General features: G+C 44.4%; 1 protein-coding gene across 3 annotated transcripts; it reads left to right on the forward strand.

Moving 5' to 3' along the window:
* The first annotated feature begins 924 nt into the window (after positions 1 to 924).
* PTHLH (parathyroid hormone like hormone) lies at positions 925 to 14,960 on the forward strand. Of its 3 annotated transcripts, none has more exons than XM_075051695.1 (4): positions 925 to 1,472; positions 4,045 to 4,167; positions 9,753 to 10,175; positions 14,218 to 14,960. In XM_075051695.1, the coding sequence occupies exons 2-4, from the start codon at positions 4,067 to 4,069 to the stop codon at positions 14,225 to 14,227; spliced, it is 534 nt and encodes a 177-aa protein (XP_074907796.1). In that variant the 5' UTR covers positions 925 to 1,472; positions 4,045 to 4,066; the 3' UTR covers positions 14,228 to 14,960. The 3 variants fall into 3 exon arrangements, with proteins under 3 accessions (XP_074907796.1, XP_074907795.1, XP_074907794.1); XM_075051694.1 differs by lacking the exon at positions 925 to 1,472 and adding an exon at positions 2,822 to 2,850; XM_075051693.1 differs by lacking the exon at positions 925 to 1,472 and adding an exon at positions 3,093 to 3,935.
* The last annotated feature ends 6,384 nt before the right edge of the window (positions 14,961 to 21,344 follow it).

A 21,344-nucleotide genomic window follows, 5' to 3' on the forward strand; every position in this document is an offset into this window, starting at 1 on the left:
TCGTTCCTGAGCGGCTTTTGGGGGGAGCCCGGTCACCCACCCCTGGCCCTATTCCCCGCTCGGGAATTGCGTGCCGAACCTGGAACGGGGACTTATCTGCCTAGCCAAGCTCCCAGGTCAACTTCCTCGTAGGAAAGCTGATTTATGCCTGTTTGTACGTATGGAAAAAGGAGGCAGAAGCCAAGCGCGGCATCCCTCCAGAATCTCATTGTCTTTGAGGCGGCAAGAGGGGAGAAAAGGGAGAGAGAAAACCTAAAATGATAAGGCAAACACAGGGGTTCGCCTCACCTCCCTGCCCCTGAAACCTTTTCCAGCTCCGATAAAACGCCCGGTCCCTCCGTGCATCCTGGCTGGGAAACCAACCGAACGCTTCGCCTTGGCGGGGAGCCCTGCTGTAACCGAGGCCCCGGCAGGTGAAACCCGACCAAAAATTGTGGTTTTTTCTTCTCTCCTAGACACGGGAACAGCCGTGCCCGGGGGTGCCCCATAAGCGGAGCGATGCTTTGGTACAGGTGTGGGGACGGGAATCGCGCCGGACGGCGCGATTCCCGTCCCCACACCTGTACCAAAGCATCGCTCCGCCGGTCCTTCCTCCCCTCCAGCCTCCTCCTCTCCCCTCGAGGCCAGGGGACACCCGGAGCTGGCAGGGAGGAGCAGCCGGGGTCGACGGGGTGAGATGCTGCAGGTGGCGGTGGGTCCCTCCCGGCTGAGCATCCCCCGCTCCGCGCAACCCGCCGGGCTCCATCCTGCGGGAAAGGGGGTTTAAACCCTGGGAAAAGGGGATTCCCCCCCCCTCCTCGTTCTGCTACAGAGGAGGGCTCAGGCTTGCGGTGAGGCTAGGTACCGGGAGGAGTTTGCTCACGGGTTAAGCATTTGTGTAGGTGGCAGGAGAAAAAAACGCTGCGCCGGTTGTTGCAGATGACAGTCTTCAGGCGGGGGGGGGGGCATGGTATCATGGTATGATAGTAAGTCTCCTAAACGGGTTTGGCATTGCTCAGTTCCTGCCATATTAGCAAAGCCATAGTTGGGTTGTTGTTTTTTTTTCTCTCTCTCTCTCTTTTTTTTTTTTTTTCCCAAGCCCACTGAGGCAGAGATGAGGCAAACTCAGCCATAGGAAGGTGGTTAGTGATGTCACAAGTTTGGTCTTTTCAATAAAAGCAATAGAGAAGGGTCTCCCTCACTATATATATTAGGAGAAGCTTCTGTTCTTCATAATAAAAAGAGCAGCAAGGGAGAAAAGCACCTGCTTTTAACACCCTTTATTTAGCACTACTCTGTTGCAGGCAGAATAAGAACTCTGTAGGGCTGGATTTCTTTTGAAAAGTATTACCTTTTTTTTGATTTATTTCACTTCTTTTTTTTTCTTTTTCTTAAGGATAGAACATAGTTTTGGAAGCGATTGCTGAGAAGATCAACCACTGTTGGCCAGGGTGATCTCTGAGAGGCACAGAGGGCTGTAACTCAAGGAAAAGGTGAAGTAATAAATTGTGAAGAAACTTCAGTATTCCAAGTTTATAAAGGCTATTTATTTTTCCTGAGTCTGTAAGGGTTGGGGTGGGTTTTTTAATTTATTTATTTCTGGGGGAAAGGAAATTCTAAAAATATTTGATGGACGTTTTACCTTTACCGTGAGCAATAGACCTATGAGTGTGTGGGGGCTGTTTTCAGGGGATCTCACAATTATTTTTAATTAGTCGAAAGGGCAGTGCAAATCAAAGAAGCCTATTAGCTATACATTTTAATTTATAGCCTACCAGGTGTTCAGGGAATTTATTTACAGCATAAACGATTTAATGTTTTCAGCATGATTTCTATTTCAGCTCTTATGTTTTCAGTTTTATTTGCCTGTGTGGTATGAAATTTGGCTAGGGAGCTGGGCTTTTTAAATCGTGGCAGCAAGTGTCGTTTAACATAAAATAACCTGCAGGTAGAAAAAAATGGTTTGCTTTGCACGAAACTTTCTCCAGAAAGCGTTCCTTACTAGGAGAAGAGGGTGAGAAGGAGCAACCAGCCTCGGTGGGTTGGTTGGGTTTGGGGTTTTTTTTTGTTGTTGCGGCTTGCGAGGAGGGTGTTGGGAAAGCATTTGCTGGAAACCAGGTTGTCAGTAGCAGAAACCGGCGACCCCTCCGTACCTGGGGGAGAAGGGGGGCAGCGGCCGTGCCCGCCGGCACCTCTCCCCGGGGAGCGGAGGCTGCGCGGCCGCGGAGGGACGAGGGTTCCCGGGATGCTAACGGGACGGAGCCGGCGTCCCCAGGTGTTCCTTGCTGCCCTCCTGGGCAGGGCCACAGCCTGCGGGAGAGCCCATCCTCCGCGTTTCCCTTTGGAAAAGCCGCCCGGGGCAGTGGGGGGGCCAAGGGGCGCACCAATCATCCCCCCCCCAAGGCTGTCTCCTTCGTTATAGCCGGGGGCACTTTCTTGCGCCAGCAGGCCGTATAAAGGGGCGGATTGTGTTACCTTTGTTTTTGACATCAGTGTTTTCCTGTGATGGAAAAATTTGGTCCTTCCATCGGGGGGAGGGGGGCGAGCTGCAGCCGCTGCCCCCCCCCCCCGCAGCCCCGCACCGCTGCCCGCCTCGCCCGGCAGCGCAACCTGACACAGATTTTTTGCAACGCCCTGGCCGGCTCGACGGAGGGCAAAGTGGAAGGCGAAACAGGGAGAGGAGGAGGAGGAGGAGGAGGAGGAGGAGAAAACTTTCCACTAATTTACTTTTTTGGCCGGGAGCTCCTGTGTTCATAGACGGCGAGTCCTTCCCCCAGCCCTCCCCCTTAGCCCCCCCCCCCTTTACTAGCCTACAATTAACATCATTAGGAATCAACCCTCCAGCTAATAGGGGCACCGCGACGAACAACGGTAGGTGTGTGAAAGGCAAGGCGGCAAAGCTCCCAGGTTGGGCTTGGGGGGGCTTGAGCTAAAAAGTGCCCCCCGCTGATGGGGGGCATTGCCCTTGCCGCTGTGCTGCGGCGGGGGAGGCGCTGACCCGGGGGGGGGGGGGGTAAACACAAAAAGGGAGAGGTGGAAGAGGGGGGGGAGGCAGAGGGGAACCCGGCTGCAGAAGATGCGAAGAGCTTGGCCGGAGTCCTCAGGGTCTGCCGAGTGCATGTGCTGCCGGGTGTTTCCCTTCCTTCGCTCCTTTTTTTGATCCCGGTCCCGGGAAGCGCTGATTTCTCGGCTCCTTGTTGGCCGTGGGTATCCCGCCCGGGCTCTCCCTCTCTCCGCACATGTTCCTCGGGCGCCATCTCTTTGCAAAGCCCCTCGGTCCCTCCCGCAGGGTTCCCGCAGTCTGCCGCCGAGCGTGTGAACCTCGCAGGCTCCAGCCCGAACCAACCTGCGGAGCCCAGCGCGCTGCCCAGCCCCTCAACCTCCCCGGGCTCTGAGACCTCTCGGCAGCCCGGCAGCGCTCTTTGCTGGAGTTCCCTGTCCTTGTCACAGCTGGGGACCCAACTTTCTGGAAGCAGAGGACGTGAACCTGACTCTTTTTTTTTTTTTTTTTTCCCAGAGGTATACTTAAAGACAGATGGATAGATGCATTCCCCTCCCCACCCCCTCCTCCCGAATCTCCGTGTGTGTGTGTTTACAGAGACGAGGGTAGCTCAGCTGACTTTTGGGAATCTTTCCTTATCTGCAAAGAGAGCTTCTCTTGTAACAGAAAGCCCCGAGGCAGCGGCTTAGCGGACTAGAGCTGAACGGGGCTCAGGGAGACAAATGGAAGCGCTCTCTAACCCGATTCAAATAGGAGCTAGATGATTTTTCTTTCTTTTTTTTTTTTTTTTTAAACTAATATTGAGAGAGATCTTGCCTCCGGGCAGCGAGAGGCAGAGAGAGAGAGGGAGGGAGGGAGGGAGGGAAGAAGGGAGGGAGAGAGAGGCAGACAGCAAGGAAGGGAGAGAGACGGAGCGAAGTTTGGAAGAAGCGAGCGGCTGCCGAGAGCTCCCAAAGTTTGTTTTTCCTTCCCAGCCTGGGAGCTGGGAGAGCCCAAAGCGGGGACTGCTTGAGGACGGCGCTGGCGCATGTGTCCCTCGGGACTGATCTCCCTTTTCCTTGCAGGTTTTAAGAGCCGGCGGATACAATGTTCACTAAACTCTTCCAGCAGTGGAGTTTCGCAGTGTTTCTCCTGAGTTACTCCGTGCCCTCTTACGGGAGATCAGTAGAAGGGATCAGCCGCAGACTGTGAGTTTCGCTTTTTTTTTTTTTAATTTATTTTTTTTTAAATTATCCCCCCCCCCCTCGTTTCGGTGACGGTGCGGGTGGGGAGGGGGGCGGCCGAACAACCCCCCCACCCCGGGCCGGCTCTGTGGCGGAGCGACTCTGGTTTACCTGCCCCAGGTGCTCACCGGTGGTGCCTAAGCCGTAAGGCAAAAGGGGTTTGGAGCAGGGAAAAGGCAGCTTTTCAGCTGCCTGACCTCACATAGCTTTTGGGAAGGAGATGTTAAAGCTGAGGGTCTCTTCTGCTGAGGGGAGAAGCGATGCAACTTTGCGCTTGTCCAGCATGTGCTAGTGCCCAGGCACCTTTCTGCGCCCAGGGAGGCTCCTGGTAGGGAGCATCCCGTTTTATCAAACTGCTGTATGTCACGCTAAATGACATAGTCTTCTACGGCACTGGCATGGTGCCAATATTGATAAGGGTAGGGGAAACACGCAGTAGCGAGGGCTGTCGTGAAACTGAAGTACTGAACCATTCCTTTGGATTTCTGCCACTTCAGGGGAAAAAAAAAAGAAAAAAATTCCAAAGGGAGTCCAGTATCTGACTTGAGGCAGAAGCATATTTTTTGATAAATGATAATGTAACTTAAGAGAGTCTGTTCAGGAAATGACCTTTTTGCTCCTTCCAAAATAATCACCGTGGTTTATACTAATCCCCCTACGCGAAGTGCAGAAGAGAAGCCACTGGGCTGATGTAGGAGCAGCTGTCTCACACATCTAACTCACTGGCTTTCACTGGACTTGCATCAGATTTTCTAAGGAAGAAACACCTCAGTCGTACTGTGGAGGGCTGTATTGTTACCAAGTTCAAAAGGAAATCAGGTTGGAGAAAGAGGGTTGGAAAATCCGATCACAGTTTATAGGGAAACATGACACAGCAAACAGTTTCAGATGGGTTTCCTTGTAAATGTTTTATTACATACATAAGGACAAGATCTCCAAATAGCACTTCCTCTGCCACTTAAGCAACAAAAAAAATCCCCCAGGTGAAGTGACTTCAGACACACCTAGATTTTGGCACCAGGCAGACAGCTATTACAAATCTCCTACAGCAAATTGTGTAGAACATGTTATTGCTGATAATGCTACAGTGTACTCTTCCCAGTTCATTAACATTTAGCTGGTTTGTATTCCTGCAAGCTATTGTTGAGCTATTTCTTCCATTTGAGACCATTTTCTTCTCTTTGCATATAGAGGAACCAAACTTCAGTTTCAGAAATTAAAAAAAAAAGAAAATAATTGAAGTACAGTCAAATGCTGTTATTTTCTTGGCTAGGAAACTCTGAACTGGATCTAAGCCAAATTTGTTTTTTAAAAAAGTTAGATTTGCTAAGAAATACTACCTCGCTTTTTGAAGTTAGCGTTGTTCTAACACTTGTTTTTAAAGGTCAGGATTAGAGGTCTTCCCAACATTCCCATTCTGCCCTGACGGCGGGGGGAAGTGGAAGCTAAACAGCCCAAATGCGTTTCTCAGCTCCCTCTTTGCTATGGCATGTAAAACACACACAAGAAACTGGTCAGCTGTCAGTTAGTGGCATTCACGTAGTTTTGTTTGTGGGTACAGCACAAACACAGACACCACACTCAAACATGTGTCCTGTTTTAATATCACCACAAACCATTCCTAGAGTTAATGGTTAATAACTCACTTAAGCCTAGAGATATTTTTTTTCAGTCAAAGGCTTAAACCAGTAACGGATGAAAATACTGAAGCACATTATTATAGCCATGCAAAAATAATCAAAATGACATAGGCCTGGTTCTACAGACTTTACTGAGGCAAATCTCCCATGGAAAGCAATAGCAAATTGTCCCAAGAAAAGATTGCCAGACGTATTATTTGTTATAGAAATGCTTTAGCTGCTAAAGAACTTCTGAGAAACCTAGTAATGCCTCAAAGTGAAATTAGATATTTTTATCAGCATGCCCAGACACTGTAGCATCGTGTCCCTAGATATATTCAAAATATTTTTCCTAACCCTGAGATAGGTTGAGCAGCTTTCACTCCCTTTGGAGCCAGTGGCAAGGGCACTCAGTCCTGCAAAATCCAGACAGAGAGCTGACTGAATCCTTTCCAGTTAGTTTGCTGAACTTATATTCGGACCCAATGTGAATAGTCAGGGATAATAACAGTTAAATAAGAGCAACTCTCTGAGACAGAAAGTTGTCACTTGAAGAATGTTGGCTCTCAGTGATGCTAGATATCTAGGGGAAAAAAAATGAAGAAGGAATGTGCCTAAAAAGAACAGCTTATCTGGAAGTACATGAAGACAGGATAGTCACGAGTCATGGATTTCTACTGTTTTCCCCATAATGAGACATTAAGTCTCCTATGTGCATAGGGTACTCGGATACAGTGATTAGTTTGGACACTCTGGTCAAATACAAACCATCAACATCCTTCTCTCAAAAGTGCCTACCACATGTAAGCTTAGCATTTACTGCACTTGGTTTGGGTACAGACTCTTTTTCCTTGAATGAGAGATGCATTTTATAGAAGGATGGAAGGGACCTCTAGTGGGTCATCTTAACCCTAACAGCCTAATATTTTTTTACATATCGTACCCAATATGTGAATGCAATCATTCCAGTTTCCATTGCCTTCCTACTCTGTGTGTGTGGGTGAGATATTGTTGATATCTCCATTATGAAGCACTTCTTACATCAGCCTTCTTGGGCAAGGATTTTTCCCTGATTTACAAACATAGGAGTTTGAATAACTGAGGCAGAAGGTCAAAGAGATATGTATCTACCACATCTTCTTTGGTTTAAGGAGATTTTTGATCTAGAGCATACAAAGGAAGTCAGTAGGCAAAATGTAATCCTTAAGTCTGGCTGAGTAATAAAAGTCACGTGAAATGTAACACTACGTAATGTTATACAATCATCTGGAAGAGCAGAATGTTATTTGGGGCCAGACTCGGTGCTAAATATCATACAGACATTTAAACAAAAACCCACCCTCTTTGGCACACTAACCCTTCACACGTCAATCCCTGCATTATTTTGGAAATGCATACTCACTCAAGATGCAGATCTTGTAATGCTCTTTGACTGCCTTGTGTGTTCTGGAACCAAATCTTTAGGTTTCAGCTCTGTAAAATGGAATAGCTTTTCAATCAAGAGTACTTTAATAACAGGCTTTAGAGATTCAAGATTTTGTCACAGTGGGTAAATTGACCAAATACACATTACAGGATTAAGGCAGCTTTAGGTTGTCTGTGATAAAAGGAATTATCCTTGGTAGTTTACAAGAGGCAGTAGGAAAGCTTTGCTCATCACATGAGACATACTGTTTTAGACTCAGTAAAGCACTGAGATTTTGTATGCTTTTTTATAAACTGGAAGGGTGAAAGGAGAACTGCATTTCCCATGCAAATGTCCTGGGAAAATAGATTACTGAAGCTAGGAATGTAACGTGAGCTACAGCGGACAGCTTGACAAGCAGCACAGAAGTATGCCACTCAGAGGAGTCCAAGGTGCTAGTTTTATTAGCGTACTTGCAAATCAGACTGCCCTTAATGAGAAGGTTGTTAGAGATGGCTATTGGAGAGCTTCAGGGAGTGCACAGGTCAATAAAATTCTCCTGGGGGAGATCTTGAGCTTGTGTTAATGGTCACAGCTGCACTGAAGAGAAAAACAATATGGGTTCAGCTCAGTATTATCACATTGCATCTTTGCTTAGGGACACTGAGTTGAAGGGCATAAAAAAATTGCCCTAAAGCCTGAAGTCATCCAAAACTGATTTGGGGACACTTAAAACACAGGCAATGTCTGGTCAAATGTGTGCTCACAAACCTGAGTATATCTAGGCCTGATTTTGAGCAACTATCCCTGCTGTATGACTTAATGCAAAATCAACAGTCATCTTTCCGTCTCATTGTAGAACGGGGGAAAGCTGCTGTTTGAATTTTACACTGAGTAATAGAGATGTAGTATCACTTGAACCCATTACTTGAACCCAATACTCAAAAAGTGCAGCTCTACAAAGACAAAAAGTGAAGGGGATGCTCTTAAACCAATGCTACTTGAAGTTGCCAATTTCACATAGCTCTACTGTTGATCAAATCACAAATCTCAAGAGTTTGGCTGAAGGGACTGAGAAAGCTAAAGTGCAGAACACTCCCAATCATTTAGCTTACTAACTTTGTCCACCACATTTTGAAACCTGGTAATGTAGCAGGATAATTAGGGATGGGACGGAAGGAAGGAATATTCACTCACAGTTATGTGTCTTCTCCCATTTCACCCATATGCAGCAACAACTTCTTATCCAGCTAACTGACCAAGTGATTATATGACAGGCAAGGCAGTGAATTCATTTTCTTTGGCCAGTAAGAATTCAGTCACATGCAGTACCCTGTTGCAAGATGAGAGGACACATAGCCAATCTCTGCACACAGAAGTAGGGCAATTGGAAGGATAAACTGTATTATAGCATTCATGGGAACATAGCTAAAATCCCAGCTTGCGCTCTTTCTGTGGTTCACAGTGCAGCTGTGTGTTTATCCCACATCAAGGAAAAAGCGTGTATTTTCTCACGGATATTTATTATCCAGGTGCCACTTGTATCTTCTTTCCTCAGCCATTTCATACCTTCTTTGCCAGTATGACATCTCTAAAAGACAGCTAGCTAACCATCTCCCAGTTCCTCGAAAACAAGACAGAGGTTAGTGAACCAAAAGGTCACGAACTCTGGAGGAGTACCAGAGACCCACACAAACAAACCAGGATGCTCTTGAAGAAGATCCCGTGAAGAGGGCTAATGTAAAACTCAGAGAGCACAGCAGACAAGAAATTTGGCCCCAAAAGATCATGCTTAAAGGAATACTGGAAAGACATCTAAAACTATAATTAGACACAAGTGGCCAAGCAGTAAAATCAACAGGAGCGGCTGAGGCTCATCTCTGCTGATGCTCAGGCTGCCTCTCTGGATAGCTCATTATGGACTGAAGTGCCTATGTCTTAGGCACCCAAATTCAAACATTTTTCCATTACGCTCCTGCAAATGCACTTATTTAAATTTAGAAATGAAATACACTTTTATGTACTTATTTATGTTTTTGAAGTACATGACCGAGCAGAAGAAAATTATTAGAATGATGCTGTATAAACACTGCTTCCGGCTTCAATACAAGTACTTGTTATTCCCTCTCTTGCTTGACTGCAGTGCTGCATTATCTGACCCCTTATTTTTCCTATCTCTGACAACTGCCTTCCTGCTTTTACTGCCTGAAGTGTGATATATTAAGAGTTGTAATGCTTTCCTAGAACAGAGCGGTGACTAATCCCGCTCCAGGTCCAGTGGTGTGTGATCGGTCAGCTGAGAATTATTACCCGCTTAGGTCTTTCCCTTCTCTGTAGGGAGCAGCTACTCTGAGAAGCAGGACTTGCTCCAGCAGTCTGACTTAACTGGATGTCTCCAAGCCTGAGAGCTGGTACACAGTCACTGTGGCCACCACTGCCAGAGGAAAGAGGAGCTCTGCCAAGTACTGGGCAATAACCAGTTCCTAAATGTTTTTTTTCCCCCCTCCTCTCTTCTCTTTCTTTAGCAAACGGGCTGTATCAGAGCACCAGCTATTGCATGACAAAGGCAAGTCAATCCAAGACTTACGAAGAAGAATATTCCTTCAAAATTTAATTGAAGGTGTCAACACTGCAGAAATCCGCGCAACTTCAGAGGTTTCACCTAACCCTAAGCCTGCTACCAACACGAAGAACTACCCTGTCCGATTTGGTAGTGAAGATGAGGGCAGATACCTAACTCAGGAGACAAACAAATCACAAACCTACAAGGAGCAGCCCCTGAAGGTATCGGGGAAGAAAAAGAAAGCAAAGCCTGGAAAACGTAAGGAACAAGAGAAGAAAAAGAGGCGAGCCCGCTCGGCTTGGCTAAACTCTGGCATGTATGGCAGCAGCGTGACCGAGAGCCCACTCTTGGACAACTCTGTTACTACACATCATCACACTTTAAGGTAATTCTGCTATATCCTTTTGCAGGGGGCATACCATAAGTTTACTGATCTTCTTATCCTTCGGTGTGAGAGGCCAAGGCCTTACTCAAACCTGGAGTAATAGTATACCTTTATGCTCATAACTGGGCAGTTGCTTTTCAAGCAGTGCACAGTCTGAAGGTGCTTTCTGGAGGTAAGTACGTACCCTTTCCACTTTGTACTGGTGACAAAGTCTTTCTTTCCTATGACAAACAATTCGAGTAAGCCACTTATTTCCAAAATGAGCTTGCTGAAGCTGAGTGAGTAGTAAGTAAAGCTGTTTCTGCAAAAAGAAAGCACATCACAGACATTAAAATTTCCTTTCCTGTTTTAACCGTAGTGTCTCTCATGTCAGATCTTGGTCCCACACTTGGGCCTCAGCAGATTGAAAGCTTTGAGTTTTATTTAAGGCTCTGCATCTATAAAATGGCGAAGTTTTCTTTCCTCCCTCTCAACGCCTCCCTTTTTTGGCAACTTTCCTACCCTTACTTTACAGTTTTTCATTTTACTGTTTAACCTTAGGGGAGAACACGGAAAATTTCTCTCTTAGTAATATCTGCAAACAACGCAGACCAGCCTTTCGCCATAAAATTTTCCCTGCCATTAGGACTTTTTAATTCAGCTCCATCTTTTTGCCAGCTCGTGAAACAATGACGTTGCTGCTGAAAAATGTTGAGCATTGCTTTTGGAGAGAGACGTGCTTCCCTCATGTATGACAATGAAGGGTTTTCAGGGCAGTGGCGAGCTGGAGACTTCAGCCTAGGTGTCCCAAGCGACTCGTCCGCTCGCAGCCATCTCAGCTTGAGTGGAAGCCTGCACACTTGCAGACAAAGCCAAGGAGTCCACTCCTCAGTTCTCCTCAAATGTTTGCATTTTCAACAGCAAAACACCCACCCTTTTCTCTCCTCCCCTTCACTTTGGCAGAATAGAGACATAAGAGAAGTGCCACTTGCTCACAGTAAATCCCTCAGAAAGAGACGCCAGCTGTGGGATTTACTAAAATCCAGTCTTGGGTTAAGCTTTACAGGCCGCAGTTTGCAACGTGCTCCATCGCCTCAACTTCTGCTGGCATCTACAGGAGTTACCGGCATTTGGGGCTAGGCGATCAGTGTCCCGGGTCATAAACCAGTCAGCATGGCTGTAGCAGTTAGCAGTGAAGTAAGAGAGGCCGGTTTGCCTTAGTGCCTTAGGAAAGACATGCTCAGGGACTCCGGTCAGGAGACGCCTGATGTTTCAAGATGTTAAGGAACTGCGGTGGCCAATAACTAATACCTGTCTTGGACGCACAGAAATCTTGAATGTAGGGAAAAGACATCCTAGGGCATTTCAACTGTCATGTCTTTTTCTTACTACTCTGTCTTTGGTTGTATATCCAATGGGATATGTAAAAGAATTACAGGCACAACCCTGTTGATTTTCCCAGTTCAGCCTTTCTGTTTTGAGTATGGTTGGATGGCCGAAGGCAGTCAGCTTTACCGTGGAGTCCAGACTGCTGAGGGCAGTCCTGCTTTACCTTACTGCTATTATTGCCCAAGATGCAGTATTTCCGCAGGGCAAGAAGCAGATTCCTAAAGAAGACCTATATTTTAGATGCTTAATTGAAGATGATTAAACAAAGAGGAGCCATAAAACAGGAAAATGAAATTCCTCCTTCACAAGTACAGAGCATAATATGCTGATTCAGCTCTTAAGAAACTGCTAGTATACGAGCTTGTCGTTATCCCAGTAGGCTGGCAAAAGATATACTTTCTAAATTTTAGCTGAAAGCAAGTCCTAACTCCCTGACACGTACTTTAGATAAGGGGAATCAGGTTCCATGCAGTTGTCCGTGCGGTTGTTGACATAAGGTGGGCAAGCACATTTTAGATGGAGGGATGACCACATCTGAGTGAGGTTGATTCCTCAGCTGCATTGAGCTAAATCAGGGACTTCTATGCTGTCTGCTGGTGTGGGCCAAGGAAGGTGTGCGCAGACAGGATTTCCATATGCTAGACCAGTAGAAGCTGCTTTTGCAGCACCCCTAAGGCTAGCTGCAGCTTAGGAAAAGTGTCATTACAGTGAAGAAGTGGATATGCATAATGCAGCAGGGTGAATGTCAAGGAAGTGCAAAGATAAACTTTAAGGGTGCTTTCCACTGTATCTTTGTGCTTCTTTTCATCTCAACGCACTGAATCAAAATCCTCATGCCAATTCCCTCCACCCAATCTTGATCCCAAGATTTTGGGTTTAGGTCAGAAAAAAGGCCCCAAAGAATGTGCTTGCTAGATCTTTTGACTTACTACAGAAGTATCTCATAAAAGAAGCCAATCTTGCAAAATCTGGGACCAGATCACAGAAAGCAGCTTGCAAGTAGTCATTAGTATAGAGCCCATTGTCAAGATGTGGCTTAGCTTAAACTCTAAAACAAAGCCTAAAATCCAAGCCAAATTGAAAATGTCATCCTTTTAAAAAAAGGCCTGTGTAGTGGAGACACACATATACAGTCATGCTGTATGAATTGTGTGCCATCATTATACATATTGTAATATAGCCTGGATACACCCTAATATTACTAGTTAACTATTAAGGAGCTTCATCCTAGCATTTCCATTCCAGGCACTTAAAAAATTCTTTCTCATGGACATTCCAGCTGTATTCCCATTCTGCTTCAATTAAGCTGTATTACCTAATTTCCTAAGAAACCTTTCATAAGAGTAAACTCCCTAATGTTAAATGTAGTCTCACTTTCAATGTGCACGTAAAACCCCCCCTCTTAAACTCTCAAGGATTTGCTTTTTTTTTTTTTTTTTTTGCGTCTCACACCCACACATGTCTGCCATGTGGAATGCTACCCACAGCTTCAGTGATCAGTCCAGCAACAGAGCGAATCCCGCTCCATCCTATAGCTTCACATTCCACCCTATAGCTGTTTCCCAGGGAACTAACGTGCATTACAGAAATGTGCCGTTCACAGGGACAGAAGGGAAAAAAGCCCAACCCTTCAGCATTTCCTGCAGCACTGCTAAGAAGTAACTTAAAATAATATTGTAGAATAAGTAATATACTGACAGGGTAGGAGCAGGCTCTGCTTTTGTTCTCATGCCTTCACGAGGAAGGGAGGAGTAGAGCACTCACACCAGGCTGCCAGCATCCCTTAGAAAACTCCCAAATTTTAGGACTGTACACAGCTGACTGTTTCAGCTCGGACTGAATGCAACGGGAGCCAGAGCTTAACATGATGAGATGCTCATTTTCTTTCAGGACCAAGCTCTTTGGCTCACAGAGGGAAAGTTTCAGGATCACAGTCTTTTCATTCGGTCAAGCACCTAAAGAGACGCTCTGTCAAGGCTCTGTTCACTTCAAGACCTGAGCAGCCTTTACTGCATGAGCACTGTATATACTCATGTACATGACACCACAGAAATATATACCTCTGAGATGAACACACACCTTGTCTAACAGGTGGTCTAACAGTGGGAAAGAAAGCCCAAACAAGCCCCATGGGACTGTTTTAATCAGAAGCCTGACATCACAGCCAAGCGGTTAACACAGCAGGGGCATGATTGCCACAGTATTCACTAAGGACTTTCTTTTTCTTATCTTCAAATTTCTCATTTCTCTAGCTGTACTTTTTTTTTTTAGCACTTGACATATTTATTATAGGTTGATACAATTTTTCTACCTGTAGCACCTGGGAATCTTCTTGCATAAGGCTCTAAAGAAAACTAAAGCCCCTTCCTATTTCTCTGAGTGTACAGTATAGTGGAATAGACGGACTCAGTGTCGTGACAAACTGCAGGTCTTCATATTGCTAGCTGAGCTGCCCTGAAAAAAATATAGTAGAGGTATTGAAAAGATGTCTAAAACTGTGGTATTGAAAAGATGTCTAAAACTGTAGCATTGTTATACAAGTCCTATTATTGCAAATGTTTACTAGCAAGGCATACTCGTTATAGTCTGTGGCATTCTTGCTGTTAATTTTATGTCCATGTATTTGAAGTGAAAATTAATTTTTCTATTTTTTCTGTCCTTTTTTTCTTTGCAGGAGGCGCTGACATTTTCAGCAAGAGATTTTTGGAAGACGTATTGCAGTATTCTGTAATAGTGAACATATGGGAAGTATTAAAATATTTATTACCTGTAAATATTGTAAATGCTCAGAATAAAACCTTCCCCCCTCCCCCGCCCCCATTGCTCTCTGAAACTGCACATTCGGTTATTGTGAATTTTCCTTTTTTTTTTTTTTTTTTTTTTTTGGCTAAGGCTAAGACAATTATTATTGTCACATTTACCATAATTTATTTTGTTGACTGGTGTATTTATTTTGTGAACGTATCTTGGTGCTGCTGACTTTCTATATTTTTTGTAACATAATGCACTTTAGATATACATATCGAGTACATTGATAACTGACATAAAATGTTCCTGTCTTGTGGTTGACTTCAATGAATGCCTACACACAGTTGTTCAAACTGATTTTCCTTTGTGCATGTATAATAGCAGTATTTTAAAATTTGTAAAGAATGTCTAATAAAATATAATCTAATTAAATCATAACTCAGAAGGATGTGTCCTTTAGGAATCTCAAGAGCAGGAGCGCTATTTTTTTCTTTACTACATTTGAAAATCGGTTTAAATTTAATGTGTTTACATTGGTTCAAACTCCCACATTTTCACATTAGCTTTTACTTAAAAATCACTCAGAACATATTTTGTTCCAGTGCTCTATTTCAAGTCAGCTAAGTTGCTGAACAACCTGGGGGTACCGTCATGTAGCTCAGACCCCGCTGTGGGAAAGCAGGATTCCCAACCCTTCCAGCCTCCGGCCCTGCAAAGGCTGAAGCATTACAACCTCCGAGTGAGAGGATGTGAGAAGCAGCCCCAGGGGATGCATCGCTTACTACACTCTTGGAAGGTGCTCACATGTCACACCCCGTAGTCTTGTTCAAAAATAGACAGATGCTCAGTGTCCTCGGTTCCCACCAACTTTACTCAAAGATGTAAACATCTGCCACATGAGTAGAGTCTCAGTTCTTTGTAGTTTGGGACCACCTTATGTTAATGTGGTGGGGGGGAAGACTGTTTCCTGGGTGAATATACAAAGGAAAGAAAAAAATGGAAACCTCAGTAGGTGACACATCACTAGGTACTGTTGCATTTCTTGAATAACTTTTCCCCTCTCCCACCACAAAGATGCTTCACACAGCTCTGATTCCAAAAAACTTCTGCATTAATTTTACTTCTGCCTTATACCCATAGATAATTGCAGTTAGGGGGGAGACCACCTTCATTACTTCATGGCCAGTGGCTGAAGAAAACAACAGAAAAAAATTATGATCTATCCCTTTTTTTAAAGTGAACATATGAGTCCTGCTTCCTATCCCTTTTGCTACCACCCACACGTTAATCACAGCAGCTGCTGTGGGGGCAACCTGAATAAAGGAGATTGTTTCACGGAGATATCCGTACTTTGTAAAATCCTACTGAATTTCCTCTGTCTCACTCCTTTAACATCAGCAACAACAGAAAAATGCAAGCGTGGAAAAATAAATTACAAATCCTGGGAATTTTAAGATAGTTCTTGTAATTGTTGCTCCATTCTGTAGTTGCCAAGCTTTTCTTTTTTATTCTTCTTTCCTTTTTTTTAAGTGCCATCTTTTTCCATTGCCAAAGTACAGCCATCATATAATATAAACCAGATGTATTTCTGCTCTCTACCCAATCTTGCAGAAAATTACCTCCAAGAAAGCACTAAAAGTAAGAAAACTTGAGAAAAACTTACCCATCCTCCCCCATCCAAAGTGTGAAATTCAGCGCTTCATTATGTCCAGTTAATTACTATGGCCACAAATCACACGCGTATTGTTTCCTTTTCAGATGAAAAATATTATACATAACGAAATGTAGCACAACTTTGGGGTTGCATTAAAGAAAGAAGGCATGGTTCCTGCACATTTTCAGCTTGGCCTTCTTGCACATCCTGCCTATTTATAGTATCCAGCTAATGCTCAGATTTATACAACTGAAGTTAACTGCAATATTTTCAGAAGATTATTTTGTATCTCAGGATTACTAGCATATCCCAGCTGGAACTAAAACCTAATGCTATGGTGGTCAAAGGCAATTTATCTTCGTCAGAAAGGATGACCCTCGGCAGACAGGGGGCCCAAAAAGCATAAAAAAACCCCCATGCACCCAAATGCTAAACCTTGGCTCTGTAGAACTGGCCACTTCATAAAAGGAGGCCTGATTTTGAAGTGCCTCCAGTGTCCCCCATATCTTTACACTATCCATTAGGAACTTGCATTTTCTTCCTAGTTTCTACATGTAAAATTTGTGATGGTAGTGAATTTAAGCAAAAGTCCTGTTTTTCTTAAAGACCTGTACACAGGCCTTATGAAAGCTGTCTATGGATCCTGTGGTTCACAGTCTATGGTTTGAAAGTCACTGCTGCAGACTGTTGGATTTGACTTTGCAAAGCTGAATGCAAGATTTTTTTGAGTTCTCAGCTTTGCAGGAAAATAAATCCTGAAGACCCCTATTTCTGAGGTAAACTACAGCAGCTTTGCCTTCCTAACTGTGGGGGGCTAAAATCTTCCAGAGATTTCAGTTCCTCAGACAGTTCAACCCAAATGATTCAATTTGTCTCAAAGACCCTGCAATAATCAGGACTTATCTTGGTATTTTCTGATATACCTGACGACAAGTCTAAGGTGAAAAAAAAATGGTGCTAGAGCTTCACCCTTTGCATTGTATGAACTCGATGGCACATGTAGACACCTAAACATGCCTAAAATGGATGGCATTATGGGTAAGGAGGCACTCCAAGAGTTTGGAAGTACCAGAAGGCAGATTGCTCACGCAACTGTCATTTGGCTTCTTTGCTCCCACATTACGGTTAGAGCCAGGATTACACAATCAGATGTTACAGTTCTTCCTTCTGCCACCTATTTCCTCTTCCCTCTCTCTCCTCCCACCTCTGCTTCCCCATCCATGCCTCATTCCTTTTCCTCCGTGGAAAACAAAACCCAGCTCTTCTCTTTTCATCCAACATCAGCTGCCCTGCACTTTCCTTGGCTCACTGTTTCTGCTCCCACCATTTCTGTCACCATCCATCTACTCACTCCTGCTCTCTCCACACCCCAAGCCCTTTCACCTCTGTTTCTCCTGGTTCCCACCATCACCAGCAGCACTCCGTCTTCCCTCCTCTTTGGCCAGCTCATCCCAGACCTTACCTCACCCATGTCAGCTTCCTTTACCAGTCTCCTGGTTCAGCGAGTCCTTCTTCCACATCCTGGCTCACAGTCACTGATCTTGTGTTTCTTGTAAGGGATGTGCACTCAAAGTCCAGTCGTGCACAGGAGCTGGACCATGACCAGTGTCAGCTTTTGCTTCTTTAAATTAGTGTGATTTTTCAGGGGGTTACAATATGGCCAGGTGTTCCTCAGCATGAGGAAACAGCATTCCCAATGCAGAGGATGCACTTCCAAATTTCCACTTTTTCCCCTCAGCCAAAAAGGTGCTGGGGCTCCTCAGAAGAAATTCCAGAATGTTTTTAACACAGATAATACAATGGGGTTTCCTTGTTTTGCATGTAAAAATGGTATGACCATTTGGCTGAAATTTTCTAAAAGACAGTTTACACGTTTTCAGCTTGAGAGGTCAAAGATGAGTCAGAATTACAAAGAAATGCAGCCAGGGTGTCATAGTAGGAGATGGTGGACTACCTCAGAAGCGCACTGAGCAGCTGTCCTGACTCACAGATCCAGCTAACACAGTCAGAAATGTTACTGCCCAAGACCTCCAAAGGGAACCTACATTTGGCACCCCACTGCTGCTCTGGTTTTAAAGTAGTCACCGTGTTTACTACAGAACTTAAAAGCTGTTAAGAGACATCAAATGATGACAGCTCTTCACAGCAGCTACCCTGTGCTGGACCTCAATAACAGACCTTTTTAGGCTCTGTGTGCTTGGCAGTGGTAGCTCACTAACAGTAGAGTTCCACTCACAGAGTTTGTTTCGTGGTCCTTTGTAAATACAGACATTCATTTGGCATTCAAGACACACAAAAAAGCCAATGTAGTTTACGCCTATACTATGAAATGACTCTATGCTCTCAAGGAAGGGATTTCAGGCACAGGAACTATTTGGCTTAGTCTTAGGCATTCACCATCTCAACATGTGGACAGCACTATTCCCAATACAATGCACCTACAGTGTAGTAAGCATGCATGTTCACTTATGAGTAAGTGCCCTTGATCTCCTGAGCCACCACAGAGAATTTGGCTCTCTTGCAGTAATTCAGAAAGCAGGGGAATGCTGGCTGTATTTAGTTACAGTCTTCGAGAGTTTAAAACATTTTGTTATTTGGTCATAATTTACTGCGGAGAAAAGGTGCTGGAATAGTTTTTCTGGAGTCTGAAGGCCTTTATTTAATTACAAAATAGATACAAGTAGAGGAAACACAAACTACCTTTTAAGCACCAGGCCACGATACCTCCCATAATAAAATGGAAACCATCAGCATGAGGAGTCAGGTCACATGAGCAACAAACTCATTAAAAAGTATACATTTTGTGCTTTACTGAGACCACCACCAGTTTCTTCTAAGGGCTTCAAGAACAAAGCAGGGAAAGACGCATGTGCATTTGCCCCCAGTTTTAACATCGGGAGCACTGAGACTCCTTGGAGAAGTCATTTTACCTCTTTATCCCAGTTGTTATTCAAAATGGGGTCAGACTTGCCCACTTCTCTGAAATGTTCTGAGCTCTGCTGAAAACTTGGTGCCGAAAGGTAAATCATTATTGCATAGCTTGCCCTCCTCCCTCCACCCCCGCCAGTTTTTGTTGGTTTGGTTTTTGTTGGTTTGGTTTTTGTTGGGTTCCTTTTTTTTTTCATCGTTAGTTATCCCAGTTCTTTAATTTAGGCTATGAATACAGTCACCAGATAGTTAAGTCACAGGTTTCAGTATTCACGCAGATAAAGGTGACCACGCTTAAAGACAGTTTCTCATCACCCGTCCACCATGATGCCCCTCTAGATATTAACTTCAGTGGAAGTTATGCACACAGCTTCCCACACAATTCTCTGAATATATACCCCCTAGAGTCCTCTCTTTTAATCAGTTTCCTGGACTCTTCTCCTCGCAAATAATTTTTTCCTATAGTTAATGTTAACTAATTTACTGTGGAAAATATCTATGATCTAACCCTCTCCATGCCTCTCCTTCTGAATGAGTTAGTGATCCAACAGAGTGGTTTGCAATGCATGTGCCATGGACTGTCCTTTTCCAACGGCTGGATCCTGTTCTCTGACAATACAGTTGAGCATCCTCTGCACCTTACTGGATGCACTGCTACACTAGAGAACATATCTGGACTTTAGAAAGCACGTTTAAGACCACTCTAAGTATTGGGGACAAGCTTCACTTAAGGAAAACTTCAGAAAATTTGAAATATTTTTTTTCCCAGTGGAACTACAAGGTAAGCTCTACATATGCACTAATGAAAATCCTTCTTTAGCAGCAAGATATTGGAACAGCCTTTCTCTTGCCATGACTGTACATGTACAAGCATGTTAGAGGCGGGAGGGATTTGTGTGGATTAATACCATTAGAGCTACATTTTGTGAGATCTGGATCCCTCAAACAGAAAACTAGGGCACAACAAAGGGAAAAAGTATCCCATCTTGTAACCTGAGTTTTCCACTACGTATCCAGATTTTCCATTTTTGTCGCAACACTGGAGGAGTGAAGAAGACCTACTCTGATGCATTTCAAGTTTTCATGCTGTTAGGCACTTTACCTGTGTTCAGAAACTTATTCTTGCCTTCTTTCACCCTCTAGTAGCTGAAAGGACATGGAAATGCACAAGCACATCAGAGTAAATCACAGAGTGCAGCTAAACTCTGGTCCAAAGAAGACCTATTCTTTTCCCAATAAGAAGAAAAAGTGGCTGTATATGACTTTGTCAATGGTTCAGTCCTGCAACCAGATCAACCCTCAGTGTGAAATGTGAACTGCCCCAAGGCTCCTCTCATCCAGGCTGGGGCTCATGGGAGTGGTGACCCATCAACATGAGAACTGGGGGTATTAGTAGTTCCTCGGTTAGGCTTTTAAGCCAGTCTGCTTTTGCAATTCTGCTACAAAACAGGGAAGATTTAGTGCTTTGCTGTACCCACTTAAAATGTCTACAGTTTTCAATGCCAGCGGGGAAGAAGTGTCTGTAAATAGATTCTTTTCCTTTCTACCTTTTGCATCACTCCAGTTCCTGTTCCAATAATAACCAAGAGAGATTTACCAGGAAAGCACACAGGCTTAATACATTTTTTGTAAGACAAAATGGGCTTATCATGCTTTTGGGGATAATGATGAGTCTTCTCATTGTGTAGTGATGACATTCCACTTACACATATGAAATCACAAGAGATGAAGGACAAGTCTCCTTGTAACTCACTAACTATCCTGAGAAGGTAGCTTAAATGTACCTTGGGTTGACAGGCTTGCTTTACAGCCTCAAGCAGTTTGAGCCTAATACATCAATATGAGTCCCATGTCAATATGAGTCCCACATGATTGCTCACAATCAATAAATAAGCAAGGATTGCATGGTCTCCTTGACCACAGAGGGGTTGTTCACATACACGAGTGCTCAGTGTTGCAAGCACTGGTCACAGAGAGGTCCTACGTGTTTGTTGGCTATAGAATCGATCAGCTGCGCACAGCAGAAACGTGACAACGCACAGATTCTGCAAAGCCGACGTACTCCTGGGAAGAGCAGGGGCAGAGCCACCACCAGCAGCAGGGAAGATCTAAAGGCTCATCTCTCAGTACAGCTGGGCAGCACAGGACAGCATTACTGACAATCGCTTGGATGACAGTCACTTCCAAATGATATGCTGTGAGGAATGGCAGCGGTATAAAAACTTGACAAAATCTGGGGTTTTTTTTTAAGTGCGAAAGATACAGAAAGACTATTCTTTAAAAGGCCTCTTCTCAAGCAGCCTAGCTGTTGTGCAATGGCTACAGGAAGTTCCTCACAGGACAGAGTAGATTTGTTTATATTTGAAACACCAGATCATGAAATAAGATACAGAAAATGCTATCTACATTAATGAAATGCAGCTGACATCCACTGATTTTTATTTTTATTTTTTTTTTTTTTGCATTGGACT

The sequence above is a fragment of the Buteo buteo genome, chromosome 19 (assembly GCF_964188355.1).
Source record: "Buteo buteo chromosome 19, bButBut1.hap1.1, whole genome shotgun sequence".
Classification (NCBI taxonomy): Eukaryota; Metazoa; Chordata; class Aves; order Accipitriformes; family Accipitridae; genus Buteo; species Buteo buteo.